The sequence below is a fragment of the Mus caroli genome, unplaced genomic scaffold (genome assembly GCF_978045245.1).
Source record: "Mus caroli unplaced genomic scaffold, Mus_caroli_1 scaffold_8, whole genome shotgun sequence".
Classification (NCBI taxonomy): domain Eukaryota; kingdom Metazoa; phylum Chordata; class Mammalia; order Rodentia; family Muridae; genus Mus; species Mus caroli.
In genome coordinates, this window is record NW_028227263.1 from 107,823,615 (window position 1) to 107,849,866 (window position 26,252).

At 40.7% G+C, this 26,252-nt stretch overlaps 1 protein-coding gene across 7 annotated transcripts; it reads right to left on the reverse strand.

Annotated features, from left to right (window-relative positions):
* Nucleotides 1-531: 531 nt before the first annotated feature.
* Nucleotides 532-25,707, reverse strand: LOC110297486 (uncharacterized). Of its 7 annotated transcripts, none has more exons than XM_085841870.1 (6): nucleotides 25,632-25,707; nucleotides 16,678-16,782; nucleotides 7,609-7,735; nucleotides 7,375-7,435; nucleotides 6,332-6,546; nucleotides 532-6,225 (listed from the first exon to the last, which is right to left on the reverse strand). In XM_085841870.1, the coding sequence occupies exons 3-6, from the start codon at nucleotides 7,640-7,642 to the stop codon at nucleotides 3,980-3,982; spliced, it is 2,556 nt and encodes an 851-aa protein (XP_085697996.1). In that variant the 5' UTR covers nucleotides 7,643-7,735; nucleotides 16,678-16,782; nucleotides 25,632-25,707; the 3' UTR covers nucleotides 532-3,979. The 7 variants fall into 7 exon arrangements, with proteins under 7 accessions (XP_085697996.1, XP_085697992.1, XP_085697994.1 ...); XM_085841866.1 differs by lacking the exon at nucleotides 25,632-25,707 and adding an exon at nucleotides 17,398-17,529; XM_085841868.1 differs by lacking the exon at nucleotides 25,632-25,707 and adding an exon at nucleotides 17,398-17,529 and having other exon boundaries at nucleotides 16,678-16,786.
* Between the last annotated feature and the right edge of the window lie 545 nt (nucleotides 25,708-26,252).

Genomic DNA, 26,252 nt, shown 5'->3' on the forward strand with positions numbered 1-26,252 from the left:
AGTGGGACAGAAACACTGTAGTGAGACAGAAAAAGAACATGATGGGACAATGGATCACTGTTATGGGCAGACTGATGGTTTTTTTTTTTTTTTTTTTTAACCACTATACAATGTGCTTTAAAAGCACAAGGTGTTGCTGCCACTTTAGGTGAGATTCATCTCATATGGAGCAAAAACAGTTTTAGGCCTCTGAAACACCCCCTTAATCCAGACCTCTTCCTACCATGGCTACTGACTTAAGAAGTTCTAAGGAAAATATACTTCTAAGACACTAAGTTTCAAGGCATCATTATTCATTGAAAGCATCTAGAGTACTAAAAAGAACACACTTCACAATCTACCAGTTAATCTGAATTGTTTTCCAACCTCCCTAACACACTTCTTCATATAGAAGTCTCTAAACTTATGGGAAGGTGTTGGGGGCCGGCCAGCAGCCCACAACGTGAACAGTTCTACTGAGATGGCAGTTCCGAGCTGAAAAAAGAGGAAGCTAGATGGGGAGGAAGGAAAAATGAGGCCAAGGCAAGATCATCCTTTTTAAAGCCCAATTTTACTAGTTCCGACATCCAGTTATAAAGGAAGGGGGAGGGAACCCGATTTCCCGCCAAATAACTCGGGGTTCAGTAGCAGGGTGAACATGTGTGTGTCTCCAAACAGCAAAGCAGCACGGTCCAACAGTAGGCGTGACAGGACAAATGAACAGAAAGCTCCACCCCTGAGCCAGCAGGTTCAAGGCTGGGGGTGGGGAGGCTACTGGGAGGTGTGGTAGTTTGAACGAAAATGGCCCCATAGGCTTATAGGGACTGGGACTACTGGGAGGTGTGGCCTTGTTGGAGTAGCTGTGGTGTTGTTGGAAGAAATGTGTAACTGGGGTCAGATGTTAAGGTCTAGCAGCTCAAGGCAGGCCTAGTGTCTGTGGATCTAGATGTAGAACTCTCAGAATCTCTCCAGCACCATGTCTGCCTGCATGTCACCATGCTTCTTGCCATGACAATAAAGGACTAATCCTCTGAACCATAAGCCACCCCTAATTAAATGTTTTCCTTTTTAAGAGTTGTCATGGTCATGGTGTCTCTTCACAACAATAAAACCCTAAGACAGAAGGCTTGTTTGGAAGACAGAATGTGTTGCTGCTTCACAATCCTAATCCTTTAATCCTAATCTCTTACTCTAATGCTAACACTAATCACCTAACATTCCCATGCTAACCCTAATCCTAATGTTATTCTCTAAATTACCCTAATTCTATCCTTAATCCCACTCTAACCACAGTTAATATTATCACTACCCCATACTCAACCAATACCCAATTCCAACCCAAACTCTAATGATACACAACACAGTGTCTCATATTCAACCACACTTTACATTACTCTTAACCATATACCAATCATTAATCCCTAATGCAAAATCTATATGTAAATCTAAAACTTTAACCCCTAGCCCTTGTACCCAACATCTAGCCTTACCACCATTATTTACCATAATCCTTAACTGTAAAAATCCTCTTTCCTTAAATTCCTCTAATCCTAACCCTGATCTTTAATCTTAACTCTCTCTATATATATACTCTGACCTATAAACAGAAGAAAACAGAACCTCCAGGTATCAACATGACAAAAGCAAAATTTTATTTGGCCACTCTTCCCACTGCATGAATCAGATTCTAGCTATACTGCTTCTCTTTACACACACACACACACACACACACACACACACACACACACACACACACAAGACAACTGTAAGATAAAACATTCTTAAAAATAAACCTATTTTAAAAATTCTTTAGTAAATATAATTTTACTATTTATTAAAGGTTAAAGCAAATTTTCAAACTAATGAGACAAGAGGCTTAAGTTTACATACAAATCTTACCTGAATGTGGCATTTGCCTTTAATCCTAGCAACTCAGGAGACCAAGGCAGGTGCATCTCTGAATTCAAGGTCAGCCTGGTCTACATACTGAGTTCTAGGTCAGAGCTACCTTGTCTCAAAAAAATCTTGGCTTAATATTTTAGAATGCAAAATATAGAGAGCCAAGTTGTCCAGAGTTGAATCATGAATGCTGAGTGCCCGTCATATAAATTAGTACAAAATGGCAAAAGTACATTTAGAATCATTTTAGAAACTATTGTATAATCTCAAACCAAATAATCCTAAACTAAAATTCACTAAAAAAAACTTTCTAAAATACATTCTGGTAAGTTAGAAAATTTTAAAAATCAAGCTTTCTAACACAGTATAGTCCAAGGTATACTAAATTCTTACTTGCACAATAATGAGTGTCTAGAAAAGTATCAAATTTTTTTAATTTTGCAAAGTGAAAAAATTTTGAATATACTAAGGAAAATTTTACAGACAATAAAATCTAAGTCTAAAGTGTTTATAAAGTTACTAGTAATAATCTTAGTGTACAGCAATGTTCTTGACATTGACTAAATAATTCACTGACAAGGAAGAGCAACAGCTAGTCCAGAGGATTCCACTTAAAATATGGGGCCTTCATTAAGTGTGTAGCACTTATCTTTATGCCATTATCCTTTCATATATTCACATCAAATATTCTCAGTTTCCTAAATAAGTAGTTATCCTTGCCTAGAATAAGCAGTAAAACAACATACTGCCCATGTTTGGGGCAGTATGTAATATATTTGTGTTAGTTGATATCATCTTTAGATCTAGAATCCCCTGGAAGATGAGCCTCAGGGTTTGCCTGTAAGGGATTTAAACTGAGACAGGAAGACCCATTGTGAAGGTGGTGGCATTATACCCTAGGTTTGGGTTCCAAACCGTATAACAGAGAGAAAGTTAGGCAATCATGGCCACTCATCACTGTTTCTTGACTACAGATGCAGTGTGGCAAGCTGTCACATGTTACTCCTGCTCTAACTTCTGTGCCATGTCAAACTGTGACAAAGGAAACCCTTCCTAACTTGTTTTTGTTGGAACATTTTATCACAGCACCAGGAAAAGTTACAGAAGACACAATGATCTTCAGTTATAAAATTGTCCAACAACATATCTATCACATACTATCTCTATTGTTGAATACTTAACAACTTTCATTCTAATGTATGCATTTCTGAAAGAAATGGCAACTCATTCTCTTGGGATTTTTATTCTTTTAGTAAGAGTACTGGGGATTGAATTTACAGTCTCATGCTTGCCAGCTAAGTATTCTACCTACTTAGCAACATACCCCGTACTCTTCAACTTTTGATTGCAAAATGGGGCTTACATTGCCTGGGCAGGTCCTGAGCTTGAAATTCTCTTCCACCAGCTACCTGAGTAGCTAGCACTAGAGGGCTGCACCACCACCCCTTCTATGGTCACCAGTAATTGCAAATCAAACACAACATATCCCTAACCTTACAAAAATACACTCAAAAAATCTGAGCATTACAGGTAAATTTGCATGAGGACTGCAAAATACACATGGTTTACTTCCAATCGTCTTCTTCATGACTTTCAGTGCAGTTAAAAGTTTTACAAACTTTACTTTCCAAACTATTTTCAATCTGACGCTTATTCTTATAAGAGCTACCTCTATTTGCATTATCATGTGAGTATTCAAGAGGATATATGAAAAATTAGTTATCCTCATATTATATTCATTTCAAAGGTATTCCACCAGAGATGTTCAAGGCTTCAAATGGAACTGAACATCTTTTGTTTTTTGAAACAGGGTTTCTCTGTGCAGCCCTGGTTGTCCTGTACCTTGCTTTGCAGAGGAGGCTGGCCTTGAACAAGAGATCTGTCTACTTTTGACTCTCCAGTGTTAGGATTAAAGACATTCACCACCATATCAGGCTTGGAACTGAACATCTTAAGTCACTGATTATTACTGATAGGTCTTTCTTCAGTAAGTCTATGATTAAAAACACCACCACCACCACTTGTTTTATAGCACCAGAATTTCTTCCCAGGAGTTACTTTCATACATTAAAAAGAAACTGGAAAGCCTAAAAAATTTTGCTCACTGTCCAGATTCCTGGGCTTTTTCTTCAGCGTGAGTTTTTCCATGTCTTTGAAGGGACCGGTGACATCTAAAGCCCTTACCACACTGTGTACATTCATATGGTTTTTCGTGACTATGAGTTCTTTCATGTCTTTGAAGGGAACTGTGACACCTGAAGGTTTTATCACATTGTTTACACTCAAAAGGCTTTTCTCCTGTATGGATTCTTTCATGTACTTGAAGAGAAGGGAGCCGCCAGAAGGCTTTACCACAGTCTTTACATTCATAAGGTTTTTCCTCAGAATGAGTTCTTTCATGTAATCGAAGGGAGCTCTGAACTCTGAAGGCCTTACCACATTGTTTGCACTCATAAGGTTTCTCTCCAGTATGCGTTCTTTCGTGTCTTTGAAGAAATGAGGGATAAATGAAGCTTTTACCACATACCTTACATTCGTAGCGTTTCTCTGCAGAATGAGACCTTTCATGCATTTGAAGTAAATATCGAGACACAAAAGATTTACCACACTGTTTACATTCACAGAGATTTGCTTCAGCTTTCTTTCTTTCCTGTATAAGATTACTAAGACTGAAAACATTACCATGTTGCTTGCATCCATAGGATTTTTCATGAGTGTGAGATAGTTCATGTACTTGAAGATTGCTGAGGACTGTGAAGGCTTTACCACATTGTTTACATTCATGGGATTTCTCTCCCATATGGATTCTTTCATGTAGCTGAAGGGAATTTGAACAACTGAGAATTGCACCACATTGCTTACATTTGTAAGCTTTTTCTTCAGCACGAGCCCTTTCAAGTATTTGAAAATAACTGAATCTTCTGACAGTTTTATCAAATTGTTGACATGCATAGAGTTTTTCTCCAGTATGAGTTAGTTCATGTAACTGAAGAGTTCTAGGACAACTGAGACTTTTACCACACTGTTTACATACATATTGTCTTTCTTCGGTGTGAGTTCTTTTATGTATTCGAGCATAAGTGAGACTCCTAAATGTTTTACCACACTGTTTACATTCATAGGGTTTTTCATCAGTGTGAGTTCTTAAATGCTTCTCAAGTAAACAGGGAAAAATAAAGGACTGACCACACTGTTCACATGCATATTTACATGGATAGCATTTTTTTCTAGTGTGAATCTTTTTATGTCTTTCCAGAGAAGAGGAATAAAAAAAGGCTTTACTACATAGCTTACATGTATAGGGCTTTTCTAGAGTGTGAGATCTTTCATGCACTTGGAAGGTACTCCAATCTCTGAAGATTTTACTACATTGCTTACATTCAAAGGGCTTTTCCTCAGCGTGAGTTTTTTCATGCCTCTGAAGGAAAGGAGGACATAGAAAGGCTTTACTACAGACCCTACATGTGTAAGATTCCTCTACTGTGTGACCCCTTGCATGCAGTCGAAGGGAACTGTGGCTTCTGAAGGCTCTACCACACTGTTTACATTTATACGGTTTCCCCCAAGTATGCGTTCTTTTGTGTCTCTGAAGAAAGGGGGAACAAAGAAAGGCTTTACTACAGATCCTACATTTATATGTTTTTTCTCTGGTGTGAAATCTCTCATGAGTTTGAAGCAAATATGGATAAGTGAAGGACTTACCACACTGTTTACATGCATAAGGTTTTTTCCTAGGATGAGCTATTTTATGTCTTTGAAGGGAACAGTGACTTCTGAAAGCTTTACCACATTGTTCACAATCATAGCACCTTTCTCCTGTGTGAGTTCTTTCATGTATTTGAAGGTAACTTTGACATTTGAAAGTTTTATCACACCGTTTGCATGGATAAAGTTTTTCTCCATTGTGAATCCTTTCATGAACTCGAAGGGAACTGGGAGAACAGAGGGTTTTTCCACACTGTTTACATTCGTAGGGGTTTTCTTCAATATGAAAGTTTTCATGTAATTGAAGATAACTGTGACACCTGAAGGCCTTCCCGCACTGTTTACATTCATATGATTTCCCTCCAATGTGAGTTAATTGGTGTAATAAAAAGGAGCTCTCATGTCTAAAGGCTTTTCCACACTCTTCACACTCATAGGTTCTTCCTGCAGCATAAACTGTTTGAGGACTCTGGAGGGAACTGGAAGAACTCAGAGCTTTACTGGATTGTTCACATTTGTAACATTTATCTTTACTGTTGGTTCTTCCATCTATAGAAAGCGAACAGTGGCAAGCAGAGGCCATTCCACACTGTTTATAGGATTTTTCAACACTCTGACTTTGTTGCTGTATTCCACATGAACCTGGGAAATCAAAAGATTTTGAAAACATTTCATTTCCATAAGGTATCATTAAATATTTTGTGAGTTCAACATTTTTTACATTGTTTACATTTATATTGCTTCTTACCATGTTTGTGTTCAGATGGTTTGTCCCCTAAGTGAGACATGATGTGCTCATTAAAGGATGAATGACACGTGAATACTTTTCCACACACACCACATTCAAATGGTTTTACTCCAGTAGAAATGTTAGTACTCCTACGGAAATCTGGTATCCAGGTAAAGGTTTCTTGAAACTGACCACCTTCTTTGTGCTCATAAATTGCATCTATCATGCAACTTCTGTAAAAAATTATAAACATGTTAGCAATGTCTGCTTCACTAATGACTGCCTATTTACCAGAAGGTGTTATGCTTACTTAGTCAGAAAAGTTAAGGAAACTGTATGCTTTTGCCACTTGAATAGTCTCAAAAGAAAAGAATTGATGATTCTACAATATCCACCCAAAGAGCTACTACCAAAACAGCCCCCACAAAGGTTGGAGAGATGGCTCAGTGGTTAAGAGAACTGGCTGTTCTTCCAGGTCCTGAGTCCAATTCCCAGCATCCACATGGTGGCTCACAGCACCTATAACTGTAGTCCCATGGAATTCAATGCTCTCTTCTGGTGTGTAGATGTATCTGCAGACCCATATACTCATGTATGTGAAATACATAAGTAAATCTTATATATATAAAAAGCTCTAGTCATGTAAGTGTTGTCCAAACAAACTGTTTTTTCAAAAAGATACACTGAAGTGTACATTTTTGATGAAATCATTCTAATGATAAATACACTGTAAAGCTCTAACTTTTGTTTCCTTTTTGGATTTTATCACTTATTTTATATGCACGGGTGTTTTGCCCATATGTAAGTCTGTACATCTACCCATGCATGGTGACTGCAGAGACTAGATGAGAGCACTGGATGCCCTGGAAATGGAGATACAGATGGCTGTGAGCCATCAGGTAGGTGAGGTGACTAGAAACCGGGTACTCTGGAAGCATAGCCATTGCCCATAAAAACTGAGCCATCCCTCCAGCTCCCTTTGGTTTTCTGCTTGCAACTTTTCATAACATATTTAAGAGTTTCTCAATGAAAACTTTCTTCTACATGTATATGAAAATTACCTTAGGAATCTCCAAGAATGCTTGTACTGCTCTTCAATGTTCTTGTCTTCCCATTTGATGCCTAAAATCGAGATTTAATCCCCCATCACAAATTATTAGAAATAACAGAAAAATGAATTTCTTGGTTTGACATACACTGGACCCATTCCTGTTTACTAATTGATTTCTTTCCTTTCTAAATCACAGAACCAAGGAACATCTGTTCTTATACAAAATGAACAGTGGCATTCTTACCTATTGAAGTAAGGTTACTGCAGGTCTCCAGCATCACATCTCTGTACAGTTTCTTCTGAGAAGGATCCAGCAAAACCCATTCTTCCTGGCTGAACTCCACAGCCACATCCTCAAAGGCCAAAAACTCCTAAAACATCCCGAATATACACAGGAGAGAACAGATGAAACTAATAGATCTAGAGATTTTACACTCAATTGATAAGATGTCCATATAAGTTTGTGTACTCAGGAATTTATTTAATTAAATGAAAATTCTAATGCCAGCCCTGAGATACTACAAAAGAAGACAGCAACAGAGAGTTCTAGAACATCCAGGACTACACAGTGAGACCCTGACTCCATGAAAAGAAAAGAGAGAGAGAGAGAGAGAGAGAGAGAGAGAGAGAGAGAGAGAGAGAGAAAGAGCGAGCATAGTAAGAACCCTCATGACTGTGCCTGGGAGGTAAATGTGCTGCAGGCCACCCCATGTTTTCTTCCTAGAGTAGATTTCTACCTATAATAACAGAATTCTGCTGAATGATATACAGGAAAGAGCCAGCAATAGCAGTCAAGAGGCTGCTTTTACTTACACATTTCTATACACAAAGAGTGGGTTTTTTCTGGTATTAGGGAACCTAAGATTCTGGGAGACATCCCACTAACATAAATGGTAACAGCAGTTCTCTTATTCTAAATGACTACATAAACACAGCAATTTTCTAAACTGTTAGCTTTTTGAATGTTCTATACATTTAGAGGTACCAAGAAAATTCCCCAGCACCGCCAATGATGTGGGCCATGAGTCTACTGAGTTTCTCTGGAAAACAACACTTCATGCATATTGTCACTTATTAAGTGAGGAACTGATTACACCAAGAAAAAACATTTAGAAGCCTCAAAAGTAATTTATACCATGCAGAATTTACCACAGCAAGAATGACTAATGAGCCTAACAACAACAACAAAGCCAGCATCCATTAAGTAAACAGAAATGCAAAATGAAACAACTAAATGGTATGTGTTTTTACAAAGAATGCAATGTTGTCAAGAGTGTTGGCATGTTCTTATAGTCCCAGCTACTTGGGAGACTAGTAAATAAAATCACTTGCATTCAAGAGTTCAAAGTCAGGCTATATTCTATTGCAAGGCTTCTATCTCAGGAAGGAAGAAAATAGTGAAGAATAAGTGTGATCAAATATCATCTCTTCTGAATTACACCTTTATAAAATCACATGAAATAAAAACAAAAAACATAAAAACAAAAACATAAACCAGAACAGACTTATAACAGGAGAGAAGCCCAGAGGGCCAGAGGAATGAATGGAAACCTTCAGGGGTCAGGAGTGGGAGGTCAGGGGGAGTCTCTAGGAAGTCCCAGAGACCTGAGGTGGGGGAGGTTCTTAGGAGTCAAAGTGGATGACCTCAGCAGAGATGCCTAACAGTAGGGACATGGAACCTGAAGAGGTCACCTCCTGTAGCAAGGCAGGACTCCCAGTGGAGGGATAAGGACACCTACACACCCACAAAACCATCAACACAAAATCTGTCCCATCTAGAAGAAATGCAGGGACAATGACAGAAAAAGACTGAAGGAATGGCTGACTAATAAGTGACCCAATGTGAAACCCATCCCATGGGCAAGCACCAATCCCTGACATTATTAATGATATCTGTCATGCTTGCAGACAGGAGACTAATATACCTGTCCTCTGAGAGGTTCTACCAAGCAGCTGACAGAAAGAGATACAGATATCCACAGCCAAACATGGACAGAGGTCAGGGACTCTTATAGAAGAGTTGAAGGAAGGACTGCAGGCCCTAAAGGGAATAGAAACGCCATAAGAGGACCAACAGAGTCAACTAACCTGGACCCCTGGTAGCTCTCAGAGACTGAGCCAGCAACCAAAGAACGTACACGGGTGGGACAAATGTAGCAGATATGCAGTTCAGTCTCCATGTGAGTCCCCCAACAACTAAAACAGGCTCTCCCTAAAACTGTAGCCCAACTGGGATATCCATTCCCCAACAGGGCTGCCTTGTCTAGCCTCAGGAGGAGAGATGTGCCTCATCTGGCAAGAGACTTGATGTGCCAGGGTAGGGTGATACAGAGTGGGGCCCACCCTCTCAGAGGAGAAGGGGAAGGAGGATGGGGGAAGGGAGTCTGGAAGGAGAGGCTGGGGGAGTAGCATTTGGGATGTAAATAAATAAATTTAAATTTAAAAACCACACTTATCAGTAATTAGTTTCTCAACTTTCTATTGATCCAAATGCTGAGAAATTGCCAGTCTTCTAAACAATAAAGTGATGGTTTGCCTAACACACAGCAAAGACTTTCAAACTACTCCACAGACACAAAGGGACAGAAATAAAAGTGAATTTCCACGTTTTGAAGATTTAGTGGCACTTCATAAAAAATGGCCAGATTTAAAAAAAAAAAAAAAAAAAAACTGCAAATTTTACTCCACAAGATAGGGTATTCACATATTTACCTCGGTATCAGATATGGACCACATCATATGAAAGCAAATCATCCTTCACTCACTCTCTTATTATCTATGCAACTCCCTCTGTGGGCCTACTGCTTCCTTGAACTATTTCTATAACCTCTGTCTGTGCATGTCTTTGAGAATCCTTTTGACTGACTGTCGCTGGTGGCCTTCCAGGTGTTGTTTTGCCCAGCATTTTATGATGATCAGCTAAAGGTACCTGGTTTAGGTGACTCTAAAGCTTTGTCTCCCGTCAGAGGATAAGGGAAGGAAGTCCTTTTGCACCCTCGAAGAAAGACATGCTTCTCATTCAAAACTGATGGACACAGGTCAAAGGAATTCTTTGTTGATGTTAAGGTCATAGGAGTTGGGGTAGGGGACCACTAACTGTTGTAGTCTACAATTTTAAGGGACTTCATTTCTCCCGCTCTCTAACTCCATCACTCTCTACCTGTTAAGTCTACTATAACTCTTCCCCCTTATCCAGATACACTCTGCTTTCACATAAATGTTCACCCAGGAGCTTGACACAGAGAATTCAGGAAGCAAGTAAAAGCTACACTCTGACCTTCAGAAAAATATTCCTTATACTGCGTGTGATGGTGCATACCTATAATCCCAGCACTCAGGAGGTAGAATCAGGCCCATTTCTGAATCTGAGACCAACCTGGTCAACATAGCAAGTTCTAGGCAAGAACTAAATAGTGAGAACCTGTCTCAAAAACAAAACAAAAACAAACAAACAAACAAAACCCCCACAAATCTATACCTCTTACCATCTTGTATCTAAAACTCTCATGCTAGGGTCAAACATGAAAGCTGACAATGCCCTAACTCTGGTCCTGTACAATAGGGGCTTACTTCCCCTTGGAAGACATGACCCTGGGGTTATTCAGGCTCAAGTTTTCCTTGGTACTCCATGCATATGCCTCAGGTGATCCAAGAAATATCAAGGGCTATGACTATACTACATTTGGTCCTTAATCTTCCTCAGTCTTCCTCCCTAGTATTAACGGCAAACTCCAACCAGAACACTATAAACCTCTTTCAACATACGTGATAAACATCTTTCATTCATTCCTTTTTGGTTCTACTCAGCTGCCCAATTCCCTTCCTAAAGGGCATTTCATCCAACCTCCAGGCCCATTTATGGCAGGGCCATTTATCAGATCTGAGACCCTAAACCCCTACCCTATAAAGGCCCAAGAATGTCTAGAGCTGCACCATTCTCCCTTATCTCTACTATGCACCCCTACATCTTATAACAAGTTCCCCTTCAAGTGTGAGGCATCTCTAATCCCAGATGCTAATAGCCCCTTCTGTCAAAATTGTCACTAAAGACTTCACAACTTTCTTCAAAGGCCCAATTAAAACCTAAAACTTAGAAGAGATTACGACTTTTTGTTGACACATTCTCAACTGTGAACCCAGACTTTCCATAGGTCCTAATCCTGACACTGTAAAAAGAAATATACTCTTAATATCATCTAGCTTTATCGTTTACACTTTAAGGATGCTTTCTTTCTGTTTTTGAACCCACCCAGATTCAGTTCTTATTTGGCTTTAAATGGCAGGACCACTTAACCCAGATATTAAACCACTCACCTGGAGTGTCTTGCCTCAGGACATATGGGACACCCTCTACCTCTCTGCCATGGAAGAAAACCTTTCTTCCTTGAAACTTTCATACAGAAATAACCTCTTTTAGTACACAGGTCATTTTTTAACCTGTAGTATCAGACCTCTTACCTCCCATCAACACCACCACCACTCATCAGACTAGTCTCATAGAGACATTTAATTTCCCCTTCTAAGGCACTAATCCCCCTACTAATGATTTTCTATCAGTAGGCACAAGGAGCCTTCCCAGACCCATAAGATATCCTGTAAGATTTCCATCCACGAAAAAATTAAGAAATAACCTATGACCATGACTTATCTGTCTACAGTTAAACCTATTTCACCCTGGAAACTCAAGAAGCCTACTTATGTGAGCCTCTTGGAGATTTTTATTTCCTATTCCAACGAGGCCAAAGTAAAACTCACCCTATACACCTGCAACTCCAAGTGTTTCTGCTTTCACCTTTCTGAGTTCTAAGATTGCACAAGCCCTACCTTCTAATTCCTTTGAGGTCATTCCAGGGAATCTATCCTAAACCTGCTTCAGGAACCTTTAAATTATGCCACAACCAAGGATATTACCCATGGATATTATGATACCCATGTTACTCCTTTACCCTAAGACCTCAGAGCTAGATACCTACCATTCTTCCCATCTTTCCAGTCGCTATGCTATCAGGCTCCTTATCTCTTTGTAAAAGTCATGTTATGTTACCACTTTTAACCATTATGACTTTTGTTAAAGATACAGATAAAAGGCTAAAACCATATGATGTCAATAAATTGTGGAGGGATAACTCTTAGAGACTTAGAGCTAACTTTTCTAACTCTTGCTTATTGGTTATGATTGGTGTTATGAGTAGGGAGGCCCCTCTTAACTGTTTGGTGCTATGGATACCTTCCAGATCACAGGCCATTAAGTTTCAGATGCTACTGCCTCAGAGATATACACATTAACATAGCATGGATGTGGCTATCAAGACAACATTCAATGGTGAACCTTGCTTTCCAACTTGAGGCAGGATCTCTCATTTTTGCCACTTCACTATATATGCCAGACTAGCTTCCAGGGGACTCTTCCGTCTCTCTCTACCACCTCACCGTATGTGATTATATACATGCACTACACATCTGTGGTTTATGTGGGTTCCAAGGGTTAGAACTCAGCTCATCAGAATTAAGCAGCACATGCTTTTTACCCACTGAGCCATCTCCTAAGTCCAAAAGAGTCGGACCCAAAGTCTGGAGGTTCCCTACTGTTTAGTACTCTATAAAATACTTTAATATTTGGAATACTTGAAATAATTCATGATCTTCTGATTTTAATTTTCTCTCTGGCCAGTTTCACTCAATCCCACAGCGATAACCTCATGTAGCATGGTTAATTCTGAGTTTAGGAAAGACTGCCCTTTGATGTCTAAATTACTGTAACTCTTACTTGTGACCAACAATTTCATTTACTGTTATTCTAGTATTACACTAGGGTTTATTTGGTTTGGGAAAGTAAACGTCTCATCAGTGGGATAGTTAGTTTTAAGAGACAACTCAACAGAGCACCTCATTATAGTCTCAGGAAGGGGACAATCTAGGTCAGGTTCGCATTTGGGTGTGCCTATGGAGAACTGTCTTGATTATATTAACGGAGGCAGCAAGACCCATCCACAGTAAATGGCACCAACTCCTATGCAGGAGTTTCTGAACTACATCCATGAAGAGTGGGGGCTGAGCACAAGTAAGCATGAATATATTCATCCTCCCTCTGCTTAAAGTTCTTGTCCTGCTTTCCCCACAAGGGACTGTAACCTGGAATTATTAGCAAATAAGCCGTTCCTTCCTAAAGTTGCTATTATCAGGGTGCTTTACCACAGCATCAGAAGGGAAACTAAGAATTTAATAACAATCCTGATAGTTTCCACAACTGGTTTCTTTCATTCTTTCTTAAGCTCTTTCTTCTCTTAAATGAGTTAAATTGCAATTAAAACAAACTGTCCACCTGTCACTAGTTTTGTCTAGGGCTCCTAATTTAGCATTTTTTAAAAATATTTATTTTATGTATGTGAATACACTGTTGCTGTCTTCAGACACACCACAAGAGGGCACTGGATCCCATTACAGATGGCTGTGAGCCACCATGTGATTGCTGGAAATTGAACTCAGGACCTCTGGAAGAGCAGTCAGCGCTCTTAGCCACTGAGCCATCTCTCCAGCACTAACTTAGCATGATTAAAACTAAAAAAAAAAAAAAAAAAAAAAACAAAAAAACAAAAAAACAGACACAGTGGCACACAACTGCAGAGGCAGCAAATCTAAGTTCAAAGCCAGTATGGTCCACAGAGACCCTGTCTTAGCAGCCCCACCCCCAACAACTACCACCACTACCAAACAAACAAACAAACATCAAATGCTCCCTCCTGAAGAAACCATGACAAACTGAATTGTCAGAATTAAACATAACACCAGCTGGAAGACCAAATGATAGTTGTTCTCAAACATTGACTACTTTGTTGATTCCTTGATCCTCTCTTCTTTTCCCTTGAAAATTATTAGTGTCTCTACATTAACTAGGGAAACTGTTTTTAGATCAGATTTCTATGCTGGTAATGGGAAGAGCTGCCTGCAGTTATTTTCTCCTGCTGTGTATCATCGGGCTTGTCCTGGCCATTTATGATGATGTAAGGAAGTGCAAAACACTAATTGTTCAACTCTTCTGTCCTCCTGACTGAGCCAATAAAGGTTCTTCCAACCCAGAAACAGGATCTATTTTGAGGTATCACTAAAACTTATTAAAACTCCTGAGGCTTGAAAGATGGCTCAGCTAGGAGCACTAGCTGTTCTTCCACAGGACCCAGGTTCAACTCGTAATGCCCACATGGCAGCTCATAAATGTAACTCCACCTCCAGGGGATCTGATACCCTCACAGGAATGCACATAGGCAAAACACCAATGCACTTAGAGGAAAAATAAATAATAAAATCATTTTAAAAGTTATTATAAATCCTGGAATAGTCACCCTGACACTTCCACCCTAGAGAATGGGGAAGGGGAAGGGGGAGAGGGAGATGAAAAGGGAGAATGAGAGAGGGAGAGAGACAGAAAAAGAAACAGAGAGACAGAGAGAAACTCTTAATTTTGGCACCTTTATGATTAGGCACTGGGAATCCCTAAACTAAAGGCAGGACTAAACTAATGGAAAACGGGGATACGAAATCAAAGTCTTAAGTAACATACAGTAAAGGAGAGGTCTCGAGAGATTAAATATTTCAACAGAATCAAAGGTACATCTTACAAAAATGTATGCCACAAAGCACAAATATTTGGGAGAGATTAAAACAATAAATTCCTATACTATAAAGGAAGACAGCTGCAAAATAAATCATTCCGTAATAGGAAGCTAGAGAAAGAAGAAATAAATCAAGCCCGGGAAAATAACAATTAGAGAATAAAATTGTAAACAGGCAGTCAAGAGACAACCAATCACTCTAAAGCTTCGCTTTTCAAAACTGTTAGGTCTCCAGCCATGGATTTAAAGGGATGAATGATCAGAGTATGGAGGACGAACAACCTACAGCCATACCCCCTGAGCACTCCTGCTCTCACGCTCTAGCTGATCTGCGAAACTAAGCAGGACTATGCCTGCTCAGGACTTGGGTGAGAGAATTCTACAGGGCTATCATTAGCATGAACATAAAAGAACCATAAAAGCATACTGTGAACAACTCCAGACCACATACTCTTAGTAACTTAGAAGGAATGAACAAATTCTCTGAAAGACAGAGACGGCCAATATGAATAGGCCTATATGTGCTAAAAAAATGAAATCACTAACTCAAAAAAAAAAAAAAAAACAGACAAGATGCAAATTATTTCAACCATCAACTTTTTAACAATTAAGATATGGCACTAATTCAGTAAAACATCTTCTAAAATGGCAAACAAACCCTGGTTCAAAATTTGAGGCCACATTACCAAAACACCAAAACAACACAGGAGGAAAAAAAAAGAAAAGAAAACAACAACTAAAGATTGCTCAATGCAAAAAAACTTCTCAACAAACATCAATAATCCAAATCTTCAAGTGTATTTCTAAAATAATTAAAAATGAGGCAGTGTGGTTACATATGCCTATAACCCCAGCATTTGGCATGCTGAGACAGATCTCATGTGAGTTTGAAGCCAGCCTGGGCTGCAAATAAAAGACGATCTGAAACCAGGCTGGAATCACTGCAGATACAGAAAGTCAGTTCAGACTTCAGACTGTGGACAAAGCTCTATGATAAAACACATGCCTAGCATTACGCAAATAGCTGTTTTCACCACCATCAGTACACATTTTTAAAATGTAACCCACCAAACTGACAAGCAAAACAGAAAAACCACAACACCATACTAGTAACTGTAGACAAAACAAAACAAAACAAAAAAACAACCCTATACTGCCAGAGAAGGAAAAGTACTACTGAAAATGTTAAATAACTAAAAAAAGTAAAGTTGTCTTTGGCTTTAGAAAACCCAAGAACCAACAAGAATTTAGGAAACTATGAACTTGTAGAACTGCAAGATTAATATACAAACTGTATGTACATTGACATTTGGATGGAGAAATAAAACCACCACACAGCTTATATAGCAAAGATAAAGTGAGACATACTTGCATATTAATGTAATTAACATCTGTACACAAAAAATATATATTTCTAATATAAAAACAATCAAAGAACTTAGTAAGTGGAGAGATTTCCATGGTTTTGGGAAGAAGCCTCAAAATTATGACAGTTGTCATTTTGATCTACAAATTCAACACATCAAATCCTCACAATTTATGCTAAAAATAACAGAAAGTTGATCTAAACATTATCTGGCAAGACATACTCAGAATCGGATAGAATGTTTGACTACTACCACGAAGCCCTAGGCTCCTTCCCCAGAAACACACACACACACACACACACACACACACACACAAAGGGGCATATAGTCACACACCCTTAATCCCAGCACTCTGGAGGTGGGTTTGGGTAGCGGGATCAGAAGTTCAAGGTCCTCCTCAGCTAAGAGAAAGTTTGAGGCCAACCTGGGAAACCCGAGATCCTGTCTCAAGAAAAGAAAAAGAAAAAAGTTAACACGATACTGAAGCAATAACAGTACACTGCCTGACTTTAAGACTCCCAATAAAACTGCAATAATCAAAGTAGTACAGTATTTCAAAACTAAGAAATAACAGTTTAAACAGCCAGAAGCAAACCCAAAATACAGTAAGTGACTTAACAAACCAGTAAAACAAACACGCAGATATAGACCAAATATTGGGTAGACTTTACAACTTTCGCAAAAGTAATTTAAAGTAGATCCTAAGCCTAGACAGGAAGCGTAAACGTCAGAACTTCTATAACTCGAAGAAACTATAGACTACCTTCACTTAGCTAGCAACTGGCCCTCGGGACAAAAAGAACATAGGCTCTGAGCGCTCGCACAGCTGCGACGTCACCAACCCTAGCGTCCCCAGCGCAGGGAGGAGCCTTTCGCTACTCCTTGCTCTGCGCAGAAGCGGCCGAGAGGCGGAGCTGCCCAGAGGCCGCCGATCCAGGGCCTAGGTTGCTTCGCAGGATGTCCGCCCCGCCCCAGTCCCGAAGAGCGCCTTGCACACCGGCTCCCGGGGCTCAGTCGCCGCCCCTCCCGCTCTGGGGGCAGCGGCCCCTCGCTCACCATGGCGCAGCTTCCGAGCTCGCCCACGTTCCTCTCAGAGCTCCTGGTATTAGCGCCGAAAGCGGGGCCCACTCGTACCCCTGTCCGCTACGGAGAACCTACACACAACACTGCAACCAAAGAAGACCCGCCTCCCCGCCGCCTGCCAGAGATCCTGATTGGACAGCCCGCTTAGTACTCTGATTGGCTAGCGAGGTCTGAATGATGGAAGCAGCTCCCTTAGGAAGGAAGCCCAATTCGAAAACACAGGGAAGGTGCATTTAAGGACTTGCGCTTGCTTCTTGCATTCCTTGCCTTTCCTCCTGGTCACAGGGTCTCTAGTGTTAGCATAACTCGGTACACAATACCCCACGAGTGATCTTTGCTTCAGCTGGAAGGGTGGCCCAGCGTACCCAAAGACACATGAGAACCGGTCCTGAGGTCCTCTAAGGATCAACAATTTCAGTAAAGCAGACCTAGGATGCTCAACAATAGTAGCACATGCCACTCTCGGTACTGTAGGCGAAGCCTTCATCCTAGCTAAAGAGGTAGGGCTAGGAGGATCATGGGTAATCCAACAATAACACACCCCTCAAAAACCCCCAAACAGCACTAATGTTTCAAACTCAAAAGTTGAGTTTTTAAAAAGATTTTTGTATTTTGTTTGTGTGTGTAGAGTAACATATCCCCTGAAGCTACCGTTACAGGCTGTTTTGAGTACTGAGAACCCAGGGGCTCGGAGACATCACTCAGAGGTTGCTGTTCTTCCATACCCTGGGTTCTACTGGAAAGATTGAAGGTTCAAGAAATGGAGGCTGGAGCCATAGCTCTGGGGTTAAGAGTACCCGTTGCTCTTCCAGAGGACCAGGGTTTCATCCACAACATGGCTCACAATTGTCTAACTCCAGTCCCAGGGGACTCAAACACCCTTTTCTGGTGTCCAAGAACACTGCATGCGTGTGGTAAACAGATATAAACAGGCAAAGCACCCATACACATAAAAGTAACAAAATAATAATTAAAAATTAAAAAGAAAGGTCAAGGCACAACGGGGCTACTTGAGCAGGACTGGGTTCAAGGCCATCCTGGAGAAATTAATGAGATCTTGTCTCAAAATTAAAACATGTTTTAAAAAAAGCTTGGTGGGCTGGTGAGATGGCTCAGCAATTAAGATAGCCGACTGCTCTTCCAAAGGTCCTGAGTTCAAATCCCAGCAACCACATGGTGGCTCACAACCATCCGTAACGAAATCTGATGCTCTCTTCTGGAGTGTCTGAAGACAGCTACAGTGTACTTACATATAATAAATAAATAAATACATAATTTTTTTTTTTTTTAAAAGGCTTGGGGACTGAAGACGGCTCTGGAGTTAAGAGCCCTTTTTATTTCAGAGGAACTGAGATCTCTTTCCAGCCAGCCACATCTCTGTTCACAGCCATCCATGACTCCAATTAGGGGATCCTACAGACTCTTTTCACCTCCCTGGCATCAGGTATGCACATGGTCCACAGATGAAATAAATACATCTAAAAATGTTTTAAAAAGAACCAAAAAAAAAAAAAAAAACCAAAACCAAAACAAAACAAAAACAAAGCTAGACTAAATGGCATGGAACTATAATTCCAGAACTCTGGAAGGCAGGCAGATATTGACGTTCTAGACAGCCATATCTACAGAGCAAGTTCCAGGACAGACAGAGAAACCCCAGCTTAAAAAAAGAAAGAAAGAAGAAAGGGCTTAGCCTAGCATGTGAGAAATCCTAAGCTGACTCTCCAGTGTCTCACCACCACAAAAAGGAAAGAGGTATTATCACCCATTACAGAAACAGAATTGATTAGAAGAGAATAGAACAGCATATTGAATAATCTAGATGTAATCGACAGATTTCTACCATAGTTCAATCAAGAAAAATTACAAAATCTTATTAGAAAATATACCCAGTGAAAAGATGGAATCTATCATCAAAACCCTCAACAACTGACTATATCACATATTTGAGGAAGACATAAGAAACCCTCTCCAAGCTCCTACAAACAACTGAAAGATAAGTACCCTTCAATTCATTCCCTGAGACCACTATCTGGCTCAAAGCCAGACAATGGCATTACAGGAAAAGAAAGCTACAGAGAATGGCCCCTGAAATCTTTAACAAAATACTAACAAAGGAATGTTCAGCATGTGAAACTATTATAAGTGAAGTCTTTTCTTCCAGGATGCAATAATGGTTTACCATAAAGGCATTTGCTGTGCTATACCATGTTAGTTGAGGGAAGAACACATTATGGGAGGGACTCTACTGATATACAGTAATGATAAATCTTACTTTCATGATACAAATGGGCATAGACTCTCTGTTTGAAATGAGAAATGTTGGAGTATATTAGGACACATAAATACTCAGTTCTTGAATTAGGGAGGCTGAGCCAGAAGGATCAAAAGTTTCAGGAGACTTTGGGCCACAGAGTAAGACCCTATCTCAAAGATGCAAAAGTAATGCCGGGCAGTGGTGGCACACACCTTTAATCCCAGCACTTGGGAGGCAGAGGCAAGCGGATTTCTGAGTTCAAGGCCAGCCTGGTCTACAGAGTGAGTTCCAGGACAGCCAGGGCTACACAGAGAAACCCTGTCTCAAAAAAATAAATAAATAAATAAAACAAAATAAAAAATAAAAACATTGTTGGGACACAAAGGTCTTTTTGCCCATAGATCCTTAGGAATATTAAACATGTTAAACATGCAGTAGTAGTGTCTTCTCAATAGAGGAGATAAAATAAAATACCTGCACCAGAAAGCTGATAGTTGAGGTTGTTAATGAGCTTTTTGCTTTCTGTAGAGACAGACCTCACCCAAAATGTTTGTAAGATGGAACCAAACTGAAGCCATTTTAAATACAACTTCCATTGTGAATAGGGATCAAATGAAGCTTAAGTTCCCAAGACCTCCCTGGGTAACTGACATCACGTTTGGCAGAAAGAGACATGTACCTGGGTAACTGATATCCTGGCTAGCAAGTTTAGACAAATGTTAATGTTGTGCCAGGAAGTGTTCCTGAACCCCAAAAGACTACCAAGGAGCCAATTCTGATGCAATCTCACTAGGGCCTCTTCATTATAAGCTCCAGCTTGGGCTTCCTGCCAACCCTGGCACAGCAGGATGGGAAGGTGGAGCCCCTAGCCTAGTTTCAGGCAAACATTTATAGAAGCAAGCAAACAAGCAAAGGGGTTTTTAGCCTAACACACATTTGATTGGGAGGCGGGGCATTATGGCCTTTAACATCATTGGCTGGTGTTGGGAGCCAAACCATAAGCTTAACTTCTGCTTTTCTCCTGATTGGTGGTTGTTAGAAGGTGAAGTACCAGAGGCAGGCTTATGAATGACCTGGAGGTGTAGATTTGTTGGGGAGTACCCTGGAAAGCGATGTTAGGTGCCAATTTGTTAGTTAACTCGAGTTCAATCTTAGGTCAGGTTCTCTAAGATGGAGTCTGAATCCAAAAGATCTGGTCTCTCGCTAGCCAAGTGAACCTGTCACAGTTGAATAACTCAACCAATTGGAACAGGATAAGGATACCACAAAGGCATGTTCCTAAGGAAGATGCCTCTCCCTGAGTCTGGATTGGTGGGAATAAGTTACTGTGACTTGGCACAGGTGTTTGTGGATTTCTGTAGAGTTATTTTTAATCAGCAACCTGGCTACTCTGGCTGGAATACAGGCACATCCTGAATACACACCTTTAATCCCAAACAAGAAGGTAAAAGTTGGGAGAGGAGAACAGTGAGTTTGTAAGTTTTGTGTAGGTCAGCAGAGGTAGTTAAAGCCAGGGAATGAGAAGAAGCCAGATTAGAACATATTGCCAAACTTAGCATGAGGCCAAGCAGAGCAATTCAGTCAGAACTGTGAGAAGCAGTTTGAATCAGTCAGCTTGGAGAGGAGAGAGTAAGCCAGAACAGCAGAATTGAACCAGCCAGTGAGAGTTCAGAAAGAGCTAAAAATAATAATAATAATAATAATAATAATAATAATAAAGAGTAAAAAGAGTAAGCTTATTCAGCAGGAAGTCTCAGAGGCTGCAAACATTCTAGGCCCAGATAAGATTGTCCCGAAGCTAGAAGCTTTCAGGACTAGGCTAGGTTAGCAAATTTCAGGCTTAAAAAACTCCATGATATTCTATCTCGTGGTTGTAGTTCAGCTCCCCAGTTTGTTCTGTGCCCCTGATTGATCAGTAGCAACCAGAGTACAATACATTTTTCTCATCTGCTTAAATACTAAGATCAATGTTCGAAAATGCAGTCGGCTCCCAAGTCTGTGCTGTTGTCCCTTCCTGGTCAGTTTTTGCTGCCTAACTCAAATAAAGATATTGCTTTGCTAGACTCTTGTGACTACTTGGATTGCTTTGGAATTTTTTGACCCTAGCAGTTTACCAGACCCTCCTTCCCTAGACATATATCTTTAGCTCCCAGTTAACAGACCCCATCCTCAGGGGAGATGTCACATGTACTTTAAAAGGACCTGCTGACCTCTATGCTATCTCATCAGAGACCACACTAGATTCTAGGTCTTTTAGCTATAGAGTCTATCTTCATAGTCACATATACTCGGTAAAAGCATTTCTAAGCTTTATCGTTGCACGGAAACTTGGAATAGAATGATTGTTGCTTGGAAACTTTTCCCCAAATTCTATCATGTTTGATATTCTATTACTATTTATTATGGTTTGTACATGTTCCCCTTGTGATGGTTTGTATATACTTGGTCCAGGGGAGTGGCACTATTAGGAAGTGTACCCTTGTTGGAATAGGTGTGTCACTGTGGGTGTGGACTTTAAGACCCTCATCCTAGCTGCCTGGAAGCCAGTCTTCCACTAGCAACCTTCAGATGAAGATGTGCCTCTCAGCTCTGCCTGTACCATGCCTGCCTGGATGATGTCATGTTCTTGTCTTACTGATAATGGACTGAACCTCTGAACCTGTAGCCAGCCCCAGTTAAATATCCCTTATAAAAATTGCCTTGGTCATGATGTCTGGTCACAGCAGTAAAACCCTAACTAAGACACTATTCTATATTTATAACCACCTGGCATCAGACTCCCTGAAGTTTGATCCAGGTTGACGAAGTCAATTTGAATTGAGTTTTCATTCTCATCTCTTCGAGGTTAGCTTCCCTGCAGGGACCTCCTCAAATGATGACATGACATTATGAATGTACTTAAAAATGTTGACTTATGGCTTATGTCCTTAAAAATGTTGAAATAGTAAATCAAGCTATGCATATATTACCATAAAATGCTTCAAAGCTAAAACAGAAATCAACAAGGATATAATGTCATTGTCTTGGATTTTTAAAAAAATAAAATAAAATCAGATAAATGAGAAGAAACTGCTGAACGTTCTACTAATGGAAACTAACAAAAACAGCAGACCCAGAGAAAAGGCACAGAATATCCCTGAGCTGTAGAAGAAGGGCCACAGCAAGTGGTAACTGGATTTCTTGAAAGGCAGTAAAGATAGAAAAATAACTAAGTAATGTTGCTGAATTTCTCAAATTAAGTCAAAAGTATAAACTCTGATCTCAATCTCTACCAATCTATCTATCTACCTATCTATCTTTTTACATCTTGCTTGCTCGAATGCACTCAAAGACCAATTAAAAAAAAAAAAAAACCTACACCAAAGCCCTCCATCATCAATTTATCTTAAAGCAAACTTTAAAGAAAACTTTAGACAGAGAAGGGGGGAAAATGGAGGCACCTACTTCAGAGACATGAAATGCAACTGTGAACATACTTATCAAAAACAATTTGGGCTGGAGAGATGGCTCCGCAGTTAGGAGCACTTGACGCTCTCCCAAAGGGTGTGGGGTGAGTTCCCAGCTCCCACTCGGCAGCTGACAACCTTCTGCAACTTCAGTTCAGTGCCCAGCGATCCAGTGCCCTCTTCTGACCTCCTCAGTCACAAGATATATACATCGATGCAGGCAAAACACTCATACACCTAAAATAAATCAGTCTCAAAATACAAATCAGAAGACAGTAGAACATCATCCTTACGGATCTGAAAGAACAAAATATGAACTAAGAACTCAACTCCCGGGGCTGGAGAGGTGGCTCAGCGGTTAAGGGCACTGACTGCTCTTCCAGAGGTCCTGAGTTCGATTCCCAGCAACCACATGGTGGCTCACAACCACATGGTGGCTCACAACCATCTGTAGTGAGATCTGATGCCCTCTTCTGGTGTGTCTGAAGACAGCTACAGTGTACTTATATATAATAAATAAATCTTTATTAAAAAAAAAGAATTCAATTCCCATGAAGGAAAAATTAAGATTTTATTCAGACACAGTGTATAAGCCAGGATTCTCTACAGGAATACAAAACTAATAGAATGAAGATATACGCATGTATAAAAGGAATTTATTAGAGTGGTTTACAGGCTGTAATCAATCTGGCTACTCCAACAATGGCTATCTCCCAAAGGGATGACCAAGAATCTAATCGTTGTTCAGTCCACAAGGCTGGATGTCTCAGCTGGTCTTCAGTCTACACTGGAATTCCAGGATAACTGGAAGTTAACACTCATGTGTTCCTGATAGGTAGGCAGTATTTTAAGAACATGTCACATGGCTGGGTGTGCTACTATATACCTTTAATCTCAACCCCAACTCTACCTCAGGAAGAGGCAGAAGGAGCTCTCTGAGTTCAAGGTTACCCTGGTCTGCCTAGCAGGTTCCAGGGCAGCCAAAGAGGTAAGAGCACCCTCTACCACCAAAATCCAAAACCAAAACCAAAAAAACAAAAAACAAAAAACCCAACCAACCAACCAAACAAACAAACAAAAAAACCTTATATATAAAATATATAATATATATGTACACTATATATACATATATATACTATATACATACATACATATATATATTATATACATATATATATGAGTGAACTGATAGAGGTGGAATGTGGATCTGGGAAGAACAGGTGATGGGGATGAATATGATCGAAATATAATGTATGAAATTCTCAAAGAATAAAAACAGTAAAAGTCAGACAGAGCATTACAGAACAGTCCTGAGACGTTTCCATTACTCCACCATCAAGGTACAGCATGCTGAACTATCTCAGTGTCTGGACACTGAGTTTTGCTCACATTTAGAAAACCTATAAAGTAACACTGCAGAGTACCAAATATCTACTCTCCAAGGCCTTGACAACAATCTCAAAAGTGAGAGGCTCTGGGGGAGCCTGAGGGAAACTGATTTTTAAAAAAGAAAAAAGAAAAGTGATTTTTCCCAGTAGTTGTTTTTTGGATTTATTTTTTTATTTTTTATTTTTTTCGAGACAGGGTTTCTCTGTGTAGCCCTGGCTGTCCTGGAACTCATGCTGTAGACCAGGCTGGCCTCGAACTCAGAGATCCGCCTGCCTCTGCCTCCCAAGTGCTGGGATTAAAGGCGTGCGCACCACGCTGGACCCCAGTAGTTGTAAAAGTCTGGAAAAGCACCCACCCTCCATTTCTGCTTCCCAACCCCTTTCCAGCCAGCCACAGAGTAAAAGTTTGAGTAGGAAAATGCGTCTCACTTTGGAATAGAATTCCCCACTGGAGAGCACGCATGCTCTGCACAAATGCAGAAAACCCGGTGTCCTGAGGAGAAGGCACTTGTTCCCTATTATCAAATAAGTCACTAACTCCAAACTGTCTTAAAGCCAAAACCACTCACTGCGAAGTATGAAGTGCACATTTGCAGAGCTGTGGCCACCACCCTCTTTCTATCTTCGTCCTGGGCCTGTCACAGGCTGCAACTGCACAAAGGGCAGAGAGCTTGGTCAGCAATTCTCCACACCCCGCCACAGAGAGGGCTGAAGACACAATCAATCCTCTTTACTAAACCTACGACAGACTTTCTGAGGTTCAGGCCAGGAAAGTGGCGGACTTGGCCAGGATCAGAGACAAGAGACTGCTAATGGGACAGGGACAGCATAGTTCTAAGGAAGGGGACTTCGGAAGATCATCTTAACTTGGGCCTGGAAATCTTTCAGAAAGGACCTTCACGGACAGGAAAAGACGCCAGGGAACCCAAGGGGAAAGGAGACGCGAGAGGAAAGGAGGAGTCCTAGTGGACAGCAGAGAGAGCTGCGGGCTAGAGTTAAGATCGCTGTGTCCCCGCGCCAAAGACACTGTCATCCCGATCCGTCCCGCGGCTACACTACACGCAGCCGCAGACAAGGACCTCAGCAGGGCCAGCACCCGGCCTCCCTGCTCCTCACCAAAAGCGCGTGAGCTCCTCCACTCGCCAGCGCCTTCACCGCCCGCTTGCGAACGCCACTACCAACTCAATCGGGCGCAGGGCGGAGCCAAGGAGAGCTAGGCAGAATCGGGAGTGGGAGGACTTTCGGGAGCCTCAGCGTTAGCACTGGCTCTCCAACCGAGACCTGGGAGGGTTTCAGTTCTCTCTTGGCAGCCACTAGGAGGCTCCAGAAGTGGGCGGGGAGACTCCAGTCTGAGTCCCACAGGAGTGCACGCCACTTTGCTGGGCACCTTGTTGAATCCTCGTAAACCTGCCTTAACCTTCCAAGTGATTACAGGCCTGTGTCACCCTGCCTGGCTTGGGTGGCTTTATTTGCAACTTTAATGAATCTCTAGGTTGGAGGGATAAAAAGAGTGGTTACACATAACTATAGTAGAAAATCTCTTATCTCTGTGAGCTTGTGTTTCCCCCTCTGTAGAATACTATTCCCTTACTCCTTTGATAGGATTATAACATAATCAATCAATCAATCAATCATCATCATCATCAAATGTTGCTCATAGAGGGAAGTCAGTGGAGTTTAAGACATGAGATATGCACTTGATGTTGGCCATCTTCTGTCACTGGAGTTAAGAACAGA

Bases quoted from the DNA above. Each gene is read 5' to 3' on its own strand.
- LOC110297486 (XM_085841866.1), bottom strand. The intron at 7,436-7,608 runs GTAAGAATGCCA...TCTCGATTTTAG, and splicing joins CAGTAACCTTACTTCAATAG to GCATCAAATGGGAAGACAAG. The intron at 6,547-7,374 runs GTAATTTTCATA...AATTTTTTACAG, and splicing joins CATTCTTGGAGATTCCTAAG to AAGTTGCATGATAGATGCAA.